The sequence below is a fragment of the Panthera uncia genome (genome assembly GCF_023721935.1).
Source record: "Panthera uncia isolate 11264 chromosome A3 unlocalized genomic scaffold, Puncia_PCG_1.0 HiC_scaffold_11, whole genome shotgun sequence".
Taxonomy (NCBI): domain Eukaryota; kingdom Metazoa; phylum Chordata; class Mammalia; order Carnivora; family Felidae; genus Panthera; species Panthera uncia.
Genome location: NW_026057578.1, coordinates 59063225 through 59075530, shown reverse-complemented (window position 1 = coordinate 59075530; position 12306 = coordinate 59063225). Strand labels below are relative to the sequence as shown.

Here is a 12306-nt window from a genome sequence, read left to right as displayed (position 1 = left end):
AGATAATCAAAAACCAGGTGGTACCAGTGAAGAGAGACATGCATCAATATAATAAAACAGAGAAGCCAGAAACAGACCCAGATACGTCCAACTAATTTTTGATAAAAGTGCGAAAGTAATCTAATGGAGGAAAGATAATATTTCAACAAGCAGAACTAGAGCAATGGGATACCCATAGGCCACCAAAAAAATAAGTAAAAATTAACTCAAAATGAATCATGAACTTAAAACATAAAACTATGAAAATTTTTAGAAGAAAACAGGTGAAAATCTTTGGGATCTAGTATTAAGCAAAGACTTTTGAATTGAAAACACAATCCATAAACGTAAAGATCCATAAACTCAACCTCATGAAAATTAAAAACTCTGCTCTACAAAAGACCATGTGAAAAGGATGAAAGACAAGCTACAGACTAAGAGAAATATCTGCAAACCACACATCTGACAAAGGAGTAGTATCTGGAATATATAAAGAACTCTCAAAACTGAAGAGAATATAAAACAAATTAGAAAATGAACAAAGATGTGTACAGAGTTTCACTGTCAAGGACATACAGATGGCAAACAGACGCATCAAAGGATGTTCACGATCAGTCATCAGGCAAATAAAAATTAAAAGCACAATGAGACAGCACTACACATATTAGAATGCGTAAATTAATTTAAAAAACGAAAACAAAAAACCAAATTGTCTTTACGAAATGCTGGTGAGGATGCAGAGCAATTGCAACACAAATAAAAACCACAATGAGATAGCAGGACACACCTATTAAAATGCTTAAAAAACACTAAATGCTAACAAGAATGCAGAGAAATGGGTCACTCATAAATTGCTAGTGGGAATATAAAATAAAATAGCACAGCCACTGAGAAACCATTTGGCAATTTCTTTAAAAAACTAAACGGGCAACTACTGTATGTATGACTTAGCAACAGCTCTCTTATGTTCACACAAAATCTGTACACAAATGTTCAGAGCCAAAACCAGAAAATAATCCAGATGTTAAATTATTTTTAATGTTTATTTTTGAGAAAGAGAGAGAGAGGAAGAGACAGACAGAGCCTGAGCAGGGGAGGGGCAGAGAGAGAGGGAGACAAAGAATCTGAAGTAGGTCCCAGCCTCTGAGCTTTCAGCACAGAGCCCGATGCCTGGTTTAAACTCAAGAGCGGCGAGCTCATGACTTTAGCTGAAATGAGACACCTAAGTGAATAAGCCACCCAGGCGCCCCAATAATCCAGATGTTCTTAAACAGGTAAATGTTTAACTGTAGAACACTCATATAATGGAATACAACTCAACAATAAAAGGGAAAAAACTACTGATATATACAATGTATATGAATCACTAGAATATTATCTTAATTTAAAAAGCTAATACTAAAAGGTTGTATACAGTATGTTCTTTTATGTAACATTCTTGAAATGAAAAAAGTATAGAAATGGAGACTAGGTTAGTAGTTAAAAGGACTAAAATGAGGCTGAGAGCCTTTTGTCTAAAAGGGCAGCATGAAGAATCTTTGTGGTGTGGAAACATTCTCTATCTTGAATGTATCAATGGCAATTTCCTGGTTGATACTGTACTATGGTTTACAAGATATTACCATTGAGATAAACTGGGCAAATGGTTCATAGTATCTCTGTAGTATTTCTTATAATGGCATGTAAATTTACAATTACCTCAAAAAAAATTTTTAATTAAAAAAACAAAAACAAAAACAAAAACAGGATGGAAGGTGAAGAAGTTAAAGAATCTTTTTATTAAATTAAATTAAATTAAATTAAATTAAATTAAATTAAAGAATCTCTTCTTTAATTCAACGGTAATTGGTTTGCAAAGGATGGGAGTTAACAGAGAGAAGTTCAGGTGGCACACCTGGGAGCTTCAAAGGAGTCAAGAAAACTTGGAATGTTGGGTGCCTGCGTGGCTCAAGCGTCCGACTCTTGGTTTCAGCTCAGGTCATGATCTTATGGTTCGTGAGTTTGAGCCTCATGTCGGGCTCCGCATGGGCAATGCAGAGCCTGCTTAAGAATTCTCTGCATCTCTCTCTTTCTCCCTCTCTCTGCCCCTCCCCTGCTTGCTCTCTATCTCTCTCTCAAATAAACATTAAAGAAAAAGAAAACCTGGAATGTTAGTCTATGGGGAGCATGATTAAGAATCAACAATACAGCATTTCCTACTTCTCTTACTGCAGCTAAAGCACTAATTGACTATACTGCTAATTCATTACACAGAGGCTGTTGATTCTTTTATCTACAGAGTATTCACTAAAACTGAAAATATTTCTAAAAAAATTGTATCATCACAACTTGCAAGTCCCTATGAAATTCAACATAATGGAATTTTACTTGCAGAATTATAATAATGTTATCCAAGCAACAGTAAAAATTATTATCCCTATCCTAAAGAAAAGGATAGGGAAAAATAATGAAAAGGATAGGGATAAAACTGGGTCCAAATAAAATGAGTCCAAAGAGAAAATGTCTTATGGTCACACAAAAATTGGTAACAAAAATAGAATCAGAATTCCCGATTCTCAACCATGGGAGTGATTACTATAGCTTTTATTTTCTCCCTCACACAAAGGATCTCTTTCTTAATAATGAATAAGGGTACCCTCGTAAACTGGGGACTTCCGTAACTGGCTAATATAACAAGCGATGTTTCTTCTTTTTTTAAAAAACATTTTTAATCTTTATAATGCATCTCAGGAAAGTCAGTGGAACCTGAATGTTCCAGGATACTTAAGCAGAAAAGTTGCATGTTGTGAACTTTCCCAGAGCTGCACCAGCATTCATTGTGAGGTAACATTCTTAGACTAAAGATGCCTGATAAAACTCAACCAGGAAAACGTTTTCAGTTAATTAAAACTTAATTTTAATTCAATAAATATTTCCTGAGTGGTTAATGCCCAGAGACACCAGGATACAACAGTAATGAAAACGTGAAAGTGTTTCTCTCGCTCTTATCCAGTAAACAGACAACTAAAGAAAGATCCAATAAATGCTAACAAGCCATAGCCCCAAAGGAGCAGAAGTCACCTATCCCAGTAGGAAGACAATCAGACAAGTTAGAGGAAGTGATTTATAAAGAGACCTTAAAGATAAGTAACACCCCGCTGAGAAGCAAAGAGAGAGACATATAACAGAATGACACAAATATTTATAGCCATTCACTTAAAAAAAAATAAATAAAGTGATCTTAAGAGAGGAATTCTCAAGAGATGAAAACTTTAGTAATAAAAGCTGACAGCCAACAGACAAGTGATAACTGATTTTACAGACCAGAGAAAGAGAAAAACCTAAGCTGGCTATGTGGAAGCACACAAGAGTCTGTTTGGTGCCAGTGAAAGCAAGAGAAACTCATGAAAAAGAGGCACTGGGTATCTCCAAAAGAGGTCATGTGGATAGGTTCTGAAACAAGAAGTTTATGGTTTAAATTTTGTTTAAGAGACAAATTAGAATTCCAGATGTCCTCTCCCACCCAAAAAGAAAAAACTATCCTGTCCCTTCCAGGGAGTAGACTCAATAACAAAAGGAATACAGGAAGGGAGAAGTGGATATGGGGGATGAAAAAAAAAGAACAAGATTAAATGAAATTCTGTTTTTTAAATTGTGAGAACGGTGGCCTCTTTCTTCTCCAAGCTAGGTTTATATACCCTTCTCTAACCAAAATTCTGGGAAATCTAACACACACACCACACCCTCCTCCCCCATCAGCTCAAAAGGATCTATGCAAATCCACCGATGAAATGGCCCTACCAGATGCCACTATACTGAAGCTCACAGTGTACATGTCCCACATATGTGTGATGAGCTTCCAATCAGGTGGTTAAGAAAGAAGACTATTTTTAACCTCATTTGGCTTTTTCAAACTTGATAAAAATTAAAATAAAAAACACAATGGCAGGTATAGGTGGGATGAAAAGGAAATGTCCAAGACAATAAGCGGAGGTTTTTATCATTTTTATATACAAGATAACTAAAAACAGAATTTAAAGCAAATCACACTCAATCTTAATGAAAGTACATGCCAAAAGAGGATACCTAAAAAGTAAAAAGTACTCAACCTGTATATCCATTAACATAAATGGCAACTCCACTAAAAATTGTAGATGAAGTTCCATCCTTTTGTAGAGCAGCATCTGACCGAAACTGTTCCTCTAATTTCTGGACCTTGGCAGCCATATACCCACCCTGGAATTAAAAAAAAAAAAAGTAAACCAGTTACAAAGGTTGTATTTTCTAATCCCCCCCCCCCCAATTTTAACAGAAATTTACATTAAAAAGAAAAGTACCTTATTCTATGCTAGTGACCAAGGTATAATGACATAGGATATAATTATAAATATTCACCATAAGGCAAGGCAATAAAAAAGGTTTTTCTATCAACTCAATTCTTAATTATTTTATCACATTCTTATAACAGTTACTTTAAAAGTGGGAAAAGGTAAGACAAGAATAATGAATTTAATGCTACAAAATATTGTTCTTATCTACAAAATCAAGCAGAAGTTACACAGAAGTCTAAACCAATTAAAAATTTGACAAGTGGTCAGTAACAGTGTATTTTCAATTGGTTTCCACTATCTTCTGAATACAGGAAACTTAGAATTAGTAATTTAAAGCAAAATGAAACAGTTCAACAAACGAGTACAGCTCTCCATACATGTAGATAATACAATAAATGATTCAGTGGCCAAATTCTGGATCTAATCAATCTACTTGACAGCAGTAATAATTTTCACTAGAGAACATCAACCTCGGAAAGAACATAAAAACATTATTTTTGCTAAAGACCTATACAAATCTATGAACTTAGCTACACTTTTCCTGAACATTAAACTTAATTATGTGATAATTAAGCTTAATTATGTGAATTATCGATTTTTTGATTTTACTTTACTGATAAAGAACTATCCATTAAATCTTTAAAATACAGTCATAGAAATCTTCAAAGTAGTACTTATTTCCTCCAAAATGGAAATTATTTTGCTGGTTTTGATTATTCAGATATTACATGCTCATTGTGGAAAAAAATTTTTTTTCAGAAAATATAAAGAAAATGTAAATTAGGTATAATCCCATTCACTGTTAATGTTCTGGGATCTATTTTTAAATTTATTACTATGTCTCAGAATATGCACATTTTACATAAATAGGATCATAGAGAACAATCCTTTATGAAACAAGATTTTAGTCAAGGCCATCTCCAGTTAAGAAATAAAAAGCTAAATAATGGCTGAACAGTGTTCTACTGCACAGTGATAATTAACTTGACCAATCCTCTACTACAGTATATCTGGTATTTTCTGTTTTTCAGTATTACTAGCAATGCTGCAATAAAATTATCACAAATAAATATTTGTACACCAGAACATTTATTTCCTTAGGATAAAATAAAGTTCGGGTGTTAAAAAGTTTAAACAAGCTTTCAATACATTGTGAAAACTCAGAAGAGGTGGTATCTAGAGTGATTTACAATTTTAAAAAATGCCTTAAACCACACTCCAACCTACAAGAACGAAAAATACCTAGACAATTAAATATAATTATTTTTATTCTTTTAAAACACACCCATTTTTCCCAGCCATCATTTTCAGCTCGCCTCCTCCCTCCACCTCGTCTCATGGTGGAGCGTCTGTATTAAGGGGGGAAAAAAAAAACTGTCAATTTTATAACGTAATACTAATTGACATTTTATTTCAAGTCAAGAAAAATGACAATTTAAAATAAACTCAAATATTCAATTTGTGAAAGTTAAAACTTTTCCCAAAGCATAACATTCTCCTGCTTCACAAGTGAGATTTGTACCTAAAACACCCTTCTATAGATAAGTATGTTTAAATTATAACTATTATAAATTTTTTATAGCAAAAACATTTATGCATTCCTATGCACCAAATCTAATACACACTTGTGTAAAACATCACCACATTAGACTAACATGGCCATGCTTGTTAACATTAATTAGTATTAACAGAACCCAAGAAAACATTTTCCTTCATGAATTGTCTTCTAATATGGCTCTTAAACTGGCTTTACTATTACATACTAGACACTTAAGAGTACAGTTTTAGTGTAATTCATCTATTATGCAAAAACTCCTAAAAGAAGTCAATTAAAACAGCACATCTTAAGGGAGATAATGTAGAAGGATTATCACTTATCACAAACTATTAAACTGGCATTCTCCTTAAGGCTACACTTGACCCACTATGCTGTTAAACCACCCAAATGACCAAATAATGGCTTATCTCAAGTGTTAGGTGCCTTAGTAGCTAGCAAGGTTATCAAATGGTTCAGAAGTCAAAGCAGGCACTAAATGAAACTCCTTATAAAACTCGTCTAGCTATACGGCTACATCTTGAGACCCGACTGCATTATCCTTCACAAAACTAACTCGCCCTCTATTTAGGTTATTTTTCTTCTACTACATAAGTTAATATCAATTAATATGTTACAGGAGAAGCTCTGTACATTATCCAAGTCAAATTAGCTGTGATATGGTTTATAAGAATTTGTTACTGAGTGAAACCTTAAAATATGACACTTTAGACACACACATAAGCATTTTCTCTCAAATATTTCTATACTTGATATATTGTGCAATGTAGTTTTTCCTTGCTGACATTTATATTATGAATGTTTACTGTCAGCTTTTAAAAGGGGCCTAAAAGATATGTAGAGACCTTCTCTTAAAAAGGTAAGTCCAGGGGCGCCTGGGTGGTTCAGTCGGTTGAGTGTCCAACTTCGGCTCAGGTCATGATCTCACAATTTGTGGGTTCAAGCCCCGCATCAGGCTCTGCGCTGACCGCTTGCTAAGAGCCTGGAGCCTGCTTCAGATTCTGTGTCTCCTTCTCTCTCTGCCCCTCCCCCGCTCACGCTTTGTCTCACTGTTTCTCAAAAATAAATAAATGTAAATAAATAAATAAATAAGTAAGTAAGTCCTATAGAGAGACAAGGGGCATGAGCAAAGAGCTCTGTGAACAAGAGGCAACGTAATTAATCCAGAATAGGGGATGTGGATGCTGGCAGAGAAGATTTGGTGTTGTTTTCAGTTTGACAAAGGTAGGGGCATGGCTACCCAATGTGTTCATTATGAGTCCTAGAATTGCCATATTGTTCTGCTAAATACTTCTATTTTCAAGAGGTACACTTTGGGGCGCCTGGGTGGCTCAGTCGGTTAAGCAGCCGACTTTGGCTCGGGTCATGATTTCACGGTCTGTGAGTTTGAGCCCCGCGTCGGGCTCTGTGCTGACAGCTCAGAGCCTGGAGCCTGTTTCAGATTCTGTGTCTCCCTCTCTCTGACCCTCCCCCATTCATGCTCTGTCTCTTTCTGTCTCAAAAATAAATAAACGTTAAAAAAAAAAAAAAAAAAAAAGAGGTACACTTTGTCCAGTCCCTCAAGACTTCTCCCCTTATCTTAAAGGAGTAGGGGAAATGTGTTAACACAAAGTTCGTGACTTCGTATTAACTTTGAATCTATACATCTGCTCTTAATAAGTAAAGAGGCTGGGAGTTCTGGCCCTTGTATGTTAGGAATGCTCACAAAAATTAAAGGGAACAATTAATCAGCTAAATGAAAAGTAAGTTAAAGAATATATTATTCATTTAAGATCTACTGGGTAACTACTGCAAAAGGCCAATATGAGAAATCCTAATCAGTGGTTTCATGAGGGTAGGAGAGTATGAAATAAAGTTGTAAGTTAAAAAAAATTTTTTCAAGCTTCTTCTTCTATTTCAAAGTAATAAAGCTATCCCAGACAAATGTTTAAGCTTTGAAAAAGTAAAAGACTGAAATTAGTAATTTCTTCATTTCAACTAATTTGAGTACAGCAAACTCCTATTGATTGATTCAGGATTCAAATAGACTGAAAAAAAAGGGAAAAAGAAGAAACATTTCATTTTATACATTCAAATTCTATTTTTGAGAAAAACCCGTAACAAGTAGTTAACTAGGTTATTGGGATCCATCTTCCTGGTGAGAAAGAAGAAAACTAAGCAAAACATTATTTTTTAAAAAACAAAATAATGAAAAATTACTGGGCTCAGATTTAGAAGATGACAAAGAAACCCTGCCAGCTCACCTGTCCTCCCCAGGTTGGGACAGCTTTTTCCTCTGAAAGCATGTGGCAATTGTAACAGTCTGGGCAATGTTTCTGAACAAACACAGCACTAAGGGAACAACAGTTGGAATTCAAGGGTCCTCCAAGCATATATATCTCCACACTTGGGATTAGAATCCTAGGGGTAAGTAAACTGGAAGTAGACAAACCAAATTTTGCCAAAAATGTAGCCTGCCTTGGATTATTTCAACCTCTGAAAGTAAATTAGATGATCCTAAAGAACACAAATACATGGAGGTCAAATAACATGCTACTAAATAATGAAATGGGTCAACCAAGAAATCAAGGAGGAAAAATGAAAAAATACATAGACACATGAAAATGAAAACACAATGGTCCAAAATCTTCAGGATGCACCAAAAGCAGTTCTAAGAGGGAAGTTTAACAATACAGGTCTACCTCGAGAAGCAAAAAAAACTCAAATAAACAACCTAACCTTACACCTAAAAGAGGTAGAAAAAGGAGAAAAAACCCAAAACCAGTAGAAAGAAGAAAAAATAACAATTAGGGCAGAAATAAAATAGAAACCAAAAAAACAACAGAACAGATCAATGAAACCAAGAGCTGATTCTTTGGAATCAAGTGTTTACCCAGACTCATTAAAAAAAAGAGGGTGCCTGGGTGACTCAGCTGGTTAAGCATTCAACTTCAGCTCAGGTCATGATCTCACAGTTTGAGTTCAAGCCTCATGTCAGGCTCTGTGCGGACAGTTCCAGGCCTGCTTCAGATCTCTTTCTCTCTTTCTCTTTCTTTCTCTCTCTCTCTCTCTCTCTCTCACCCTCCCCTGATCACTCTCAAAATTAAATAAACAAACATTAAGGGGCGCCTGGGTGGCGCAGTCGGTTAAGCGTCTGACTTCAGCCAGGTCACAATCTCACGGTCCGTGAGTTCGAGCCCCGCGTCAGGCTCTGGGCTGATGGCTCGGAGCCTGGAGCCTGTTTCCGATTCTGTGTCTCCCTCTCTCTCTGCCCCTCCCCCGTTCATGCTCTGTCTCTCTCTGTCCCAAAAATAAATTAAAAACGTTGGAAAAAAAAATTTAAAAATAAATAAATAAATAAATAAACAAACATTAAGAAGAGAGGGGGGGTACTCAAATCAACAAAATTAGAAATAAAAGAGGAGAGGGGTACATGGGTGGCTCAGTCAGTTAAGCATCTGACTTCAGCTCAGGTCACATCTCGCAGTTCATGAGTTTGAGCCCTGTGTCAGGCTTTGTGCTGACAGCTCAGAGCCTGGAGCCTGCTTCAGATTCTGTGTCTCCTAATCTCTCTGCCCCTCCCCTACTCACACTGTCTCTCAAAAATAAATAAACATTAAAAAAATTTTTAAAGAAAGAAAAGAGGAGAAATAACACTACAGAAATATAAAGGATAGTTAGAGAAGATTATGAAAAATTAATTATAAGCCAACAAATGGGACAACCTAGAAGAAATAGATAAATTCCTAGAAACAGTAACTTCTCAAAACTGAATCAGGAAGAAATAGGAAATGTGAACAGACCTATTGCCAGCAATGGAATTGAATCCGTATTCAAAAAACTCCCAACAAACTGAAGTCCAGGATCAGATGGCTTCACAGGTGAATTCTAGAAAACATTTAAGGACGAGTTGATACCTATTCCAAAAGCCAGAAGAGGAAGAAAAGCCTCCAAATTCATTCTGTGAGGCAGGCATTACCCTGGTAACCAAAACCAGATAAAGATACTACAAAAAAAGGGAACTACAGGTCAGTATCTCTGATAAGCAAAGATGCAAAACTTCTCAACAAAATATTAGCAAGCTGAATCCGACAATATGTTAAAAAAAATCATTAACTATGATTCATAATGGGATTTATCCCAAGTATGCAAGGGTGGTTCAATATTCACAAATCAATCAACGTAGTACATCATATTAACAAAAAAAGGGAAAATCATATGATCATTTCAACAGATGCAGAAAAAGCATCTGACACAGTTACAACACCCACTCATGATAAAAATCCTCAACAAAGTAGGCTTAGAGAGAACATACCTCAACACAAAGGCCATATATGAAAAACCCACAGTTAACCTCATACTCAATGGTGAAAACCTGAGAGCTTTTCCCCTAAGATCGAGAACAAGACAAGGATGCCACTCCCACCACTTTTATTGAATATAGTACTGGAAGTCCTAACCACAGCAGTTAGGTAACAGAAAAAAATAAGAGGCATCCAAATTGGTAAAGAACAAGTAAAACTTCCATTATTTGCAAATGACATGATATTATATACGGAAAACCCTAAAGACTCCACCAAAATACTACTAGAACTGATAAATGAATACATTAGGATTGCAGGATACAAAATCAATATACAGAAATACATTGCATTTCTATATACTAATCATGGAGCAAAGAGAGAAATTAGTAAAATAATCCCACTTACAATAACACCAAAAAATTAAAAAAAATAAAATAAAATACCTAGGAATAAACTTAACCAAGGAGGTGAAAAACCTATACTCTGAAAACTATAAAACATGAATGAAAGAAACTGAAGATGACACAAAAAAATGGAAAGATATTCCATGCTCATGGAAGGGAGAACCAATATTGTTAAATTTCCATACCACCCAAAGCAATCTACAGATTTAATACAATCCCTAGTAAAATACCAACAGCGTATTTCACAGAACGACAACAAATAATCCTAAAATTTGTATGGAACCACAAGACTCTGAATAGACATAGCCATCTTGAAAAAGAAAAACTGTAGATATCACAATTCCAGATTTCAAGATACACTACACAAAGCTGTAGTAATCAAAACACTATGGTAGTGGGATGAAAACAGATACAAAGATGAAGGAACAGAAGAGAGAGCCCAGAAATAAACCCACGATTACATACATGGTCAATTAATCTTGGACAAAGGAAGCAAGCATGTGCAATGGGAAAAAGACAATCTTTTCAACAAATAGTGTTGAGAAAAATAGCAACGTGCAAAAGAATTAAACTGCACCAGTTTCTTACACCATATACAAAAATAAACTCAAAATGGATTAAAGACCTAAATGTGTGACCTCAAACCATAAAAATCCTAGAAGAGAGCACAGGCAGCAATTTTTCCAACAATGGCCATAGCTACATTTTTCTAGATAGGTCTCCGGCCTCAAGGGAAAGAAAAGCAAAAATAAACTATTGGGACTACAACAAAAATAAAAAGCTTCTGCAAAGCAAAGGAAACAATCAACAAAACTAAAGACAACCTACTGAATGGAAGAAGATATTTGCAAATGACATACCTGATAAAGGATTAGTAATACCAAAAAAATCCCAAATAATCCAATTAGAAACAGGCAGAAGACATGAACAAACATTTCTCCAACCACAAACATATACACATGGCCAAAAGACACACGAAAAGATGCATAACATCACTCATCATTAGGGAAATGTAAATCCAAACCACAATGAGGTATCAATTCACACCTGTCAGAATAACTAAAATCAAAAATACAAAAAACAACAAGTATTGGCAAGGATGTAGAGAAAAGGGATCCTTTGTGAACTGTTGGTGAGAATGCACACTGGTGCAGCCACTGTGGAAAACAGTATAGAAGTTTCTTAAAAAATTAAATGATTTTTTACAATAAATTATATGATTTTTAATCAATAAATTATATGATCCAGTAATTCCGCTAGTGGGTATTTACCCAAAGAATATGAAAACACTAATTCAAAAAGATACATGTACCCCTATGTTTACTGCAGCATTACTTAGAAGAGCCAAATTATGGAAGCAGCCCAAGTGTCCATCAACAGATGAATGGATAATGATATCTATACACAACGTAATATTATTCAGCCATAAAGAAAAACGAAATTTGCCACCTACAATAACATGAATGGAGCTAGAGTATTAAGCTAAGTGAAATAAGCCAGTCAGAGAAAGATAAATACCACATGATTTCAATTCTTATGTGGAATTTAAGAAACAAACCAAAAAGAGACAAGCCAAAAACAGACTCTGAGAACAAACTGATGGTTACCAACCAGAGGAGAGGTGGATGGGTGAAATAGGTGAAGGGGATTAAAGAGTATTACTTACCATGTAATGTATAGAATTCCTGAATCACTATATTGTACACCTGAAACTAATATAACATTGTACATGAACTACACTGGAATGATAATTAAAAAAAAAAAAAAGATGATCT

General features: G+C 35.1%; 1 protein-coding gene across 7 annotated transcripts in view; it reads right to left on the bottom strand.

Moving 5' to 3' along the window:
- LOC125936211 (DNA repair protein REV1-like) overlaps positions 1–12306 on the bottom strand; it is a 53015-nt gene that overhangs the window by 17826 nt on the left and 22883 nt on the right. For 4 of the 7 annotated variants that reach the window (XM_049650193.1, XM_049650195.1, XM_049650197.1 and 1 more), the window contains 2 exons: positions 5575–5638; positions 4068–4194 (listed from right to left, as the gene is read on the bottom strand). In XM_049650193.1, coding sequence (XP_049506150.1) covers positions 4068–4194; positions 5575–5628 — 181 coding nt within the window. In that variant the 5' untranslated portion in view covers positions 5629–5638. Of the gene's footprint in view, positions 1–4067; positions 4195–5574; positions 5639–8087; positions 9415–9626; positions 9712–12306 lie in introns of those variants that run through there. The other 3 variants (XM_049650194.1, XM_049650198.1, XM_049650199.1) reach the window with 3 other exon arrangements.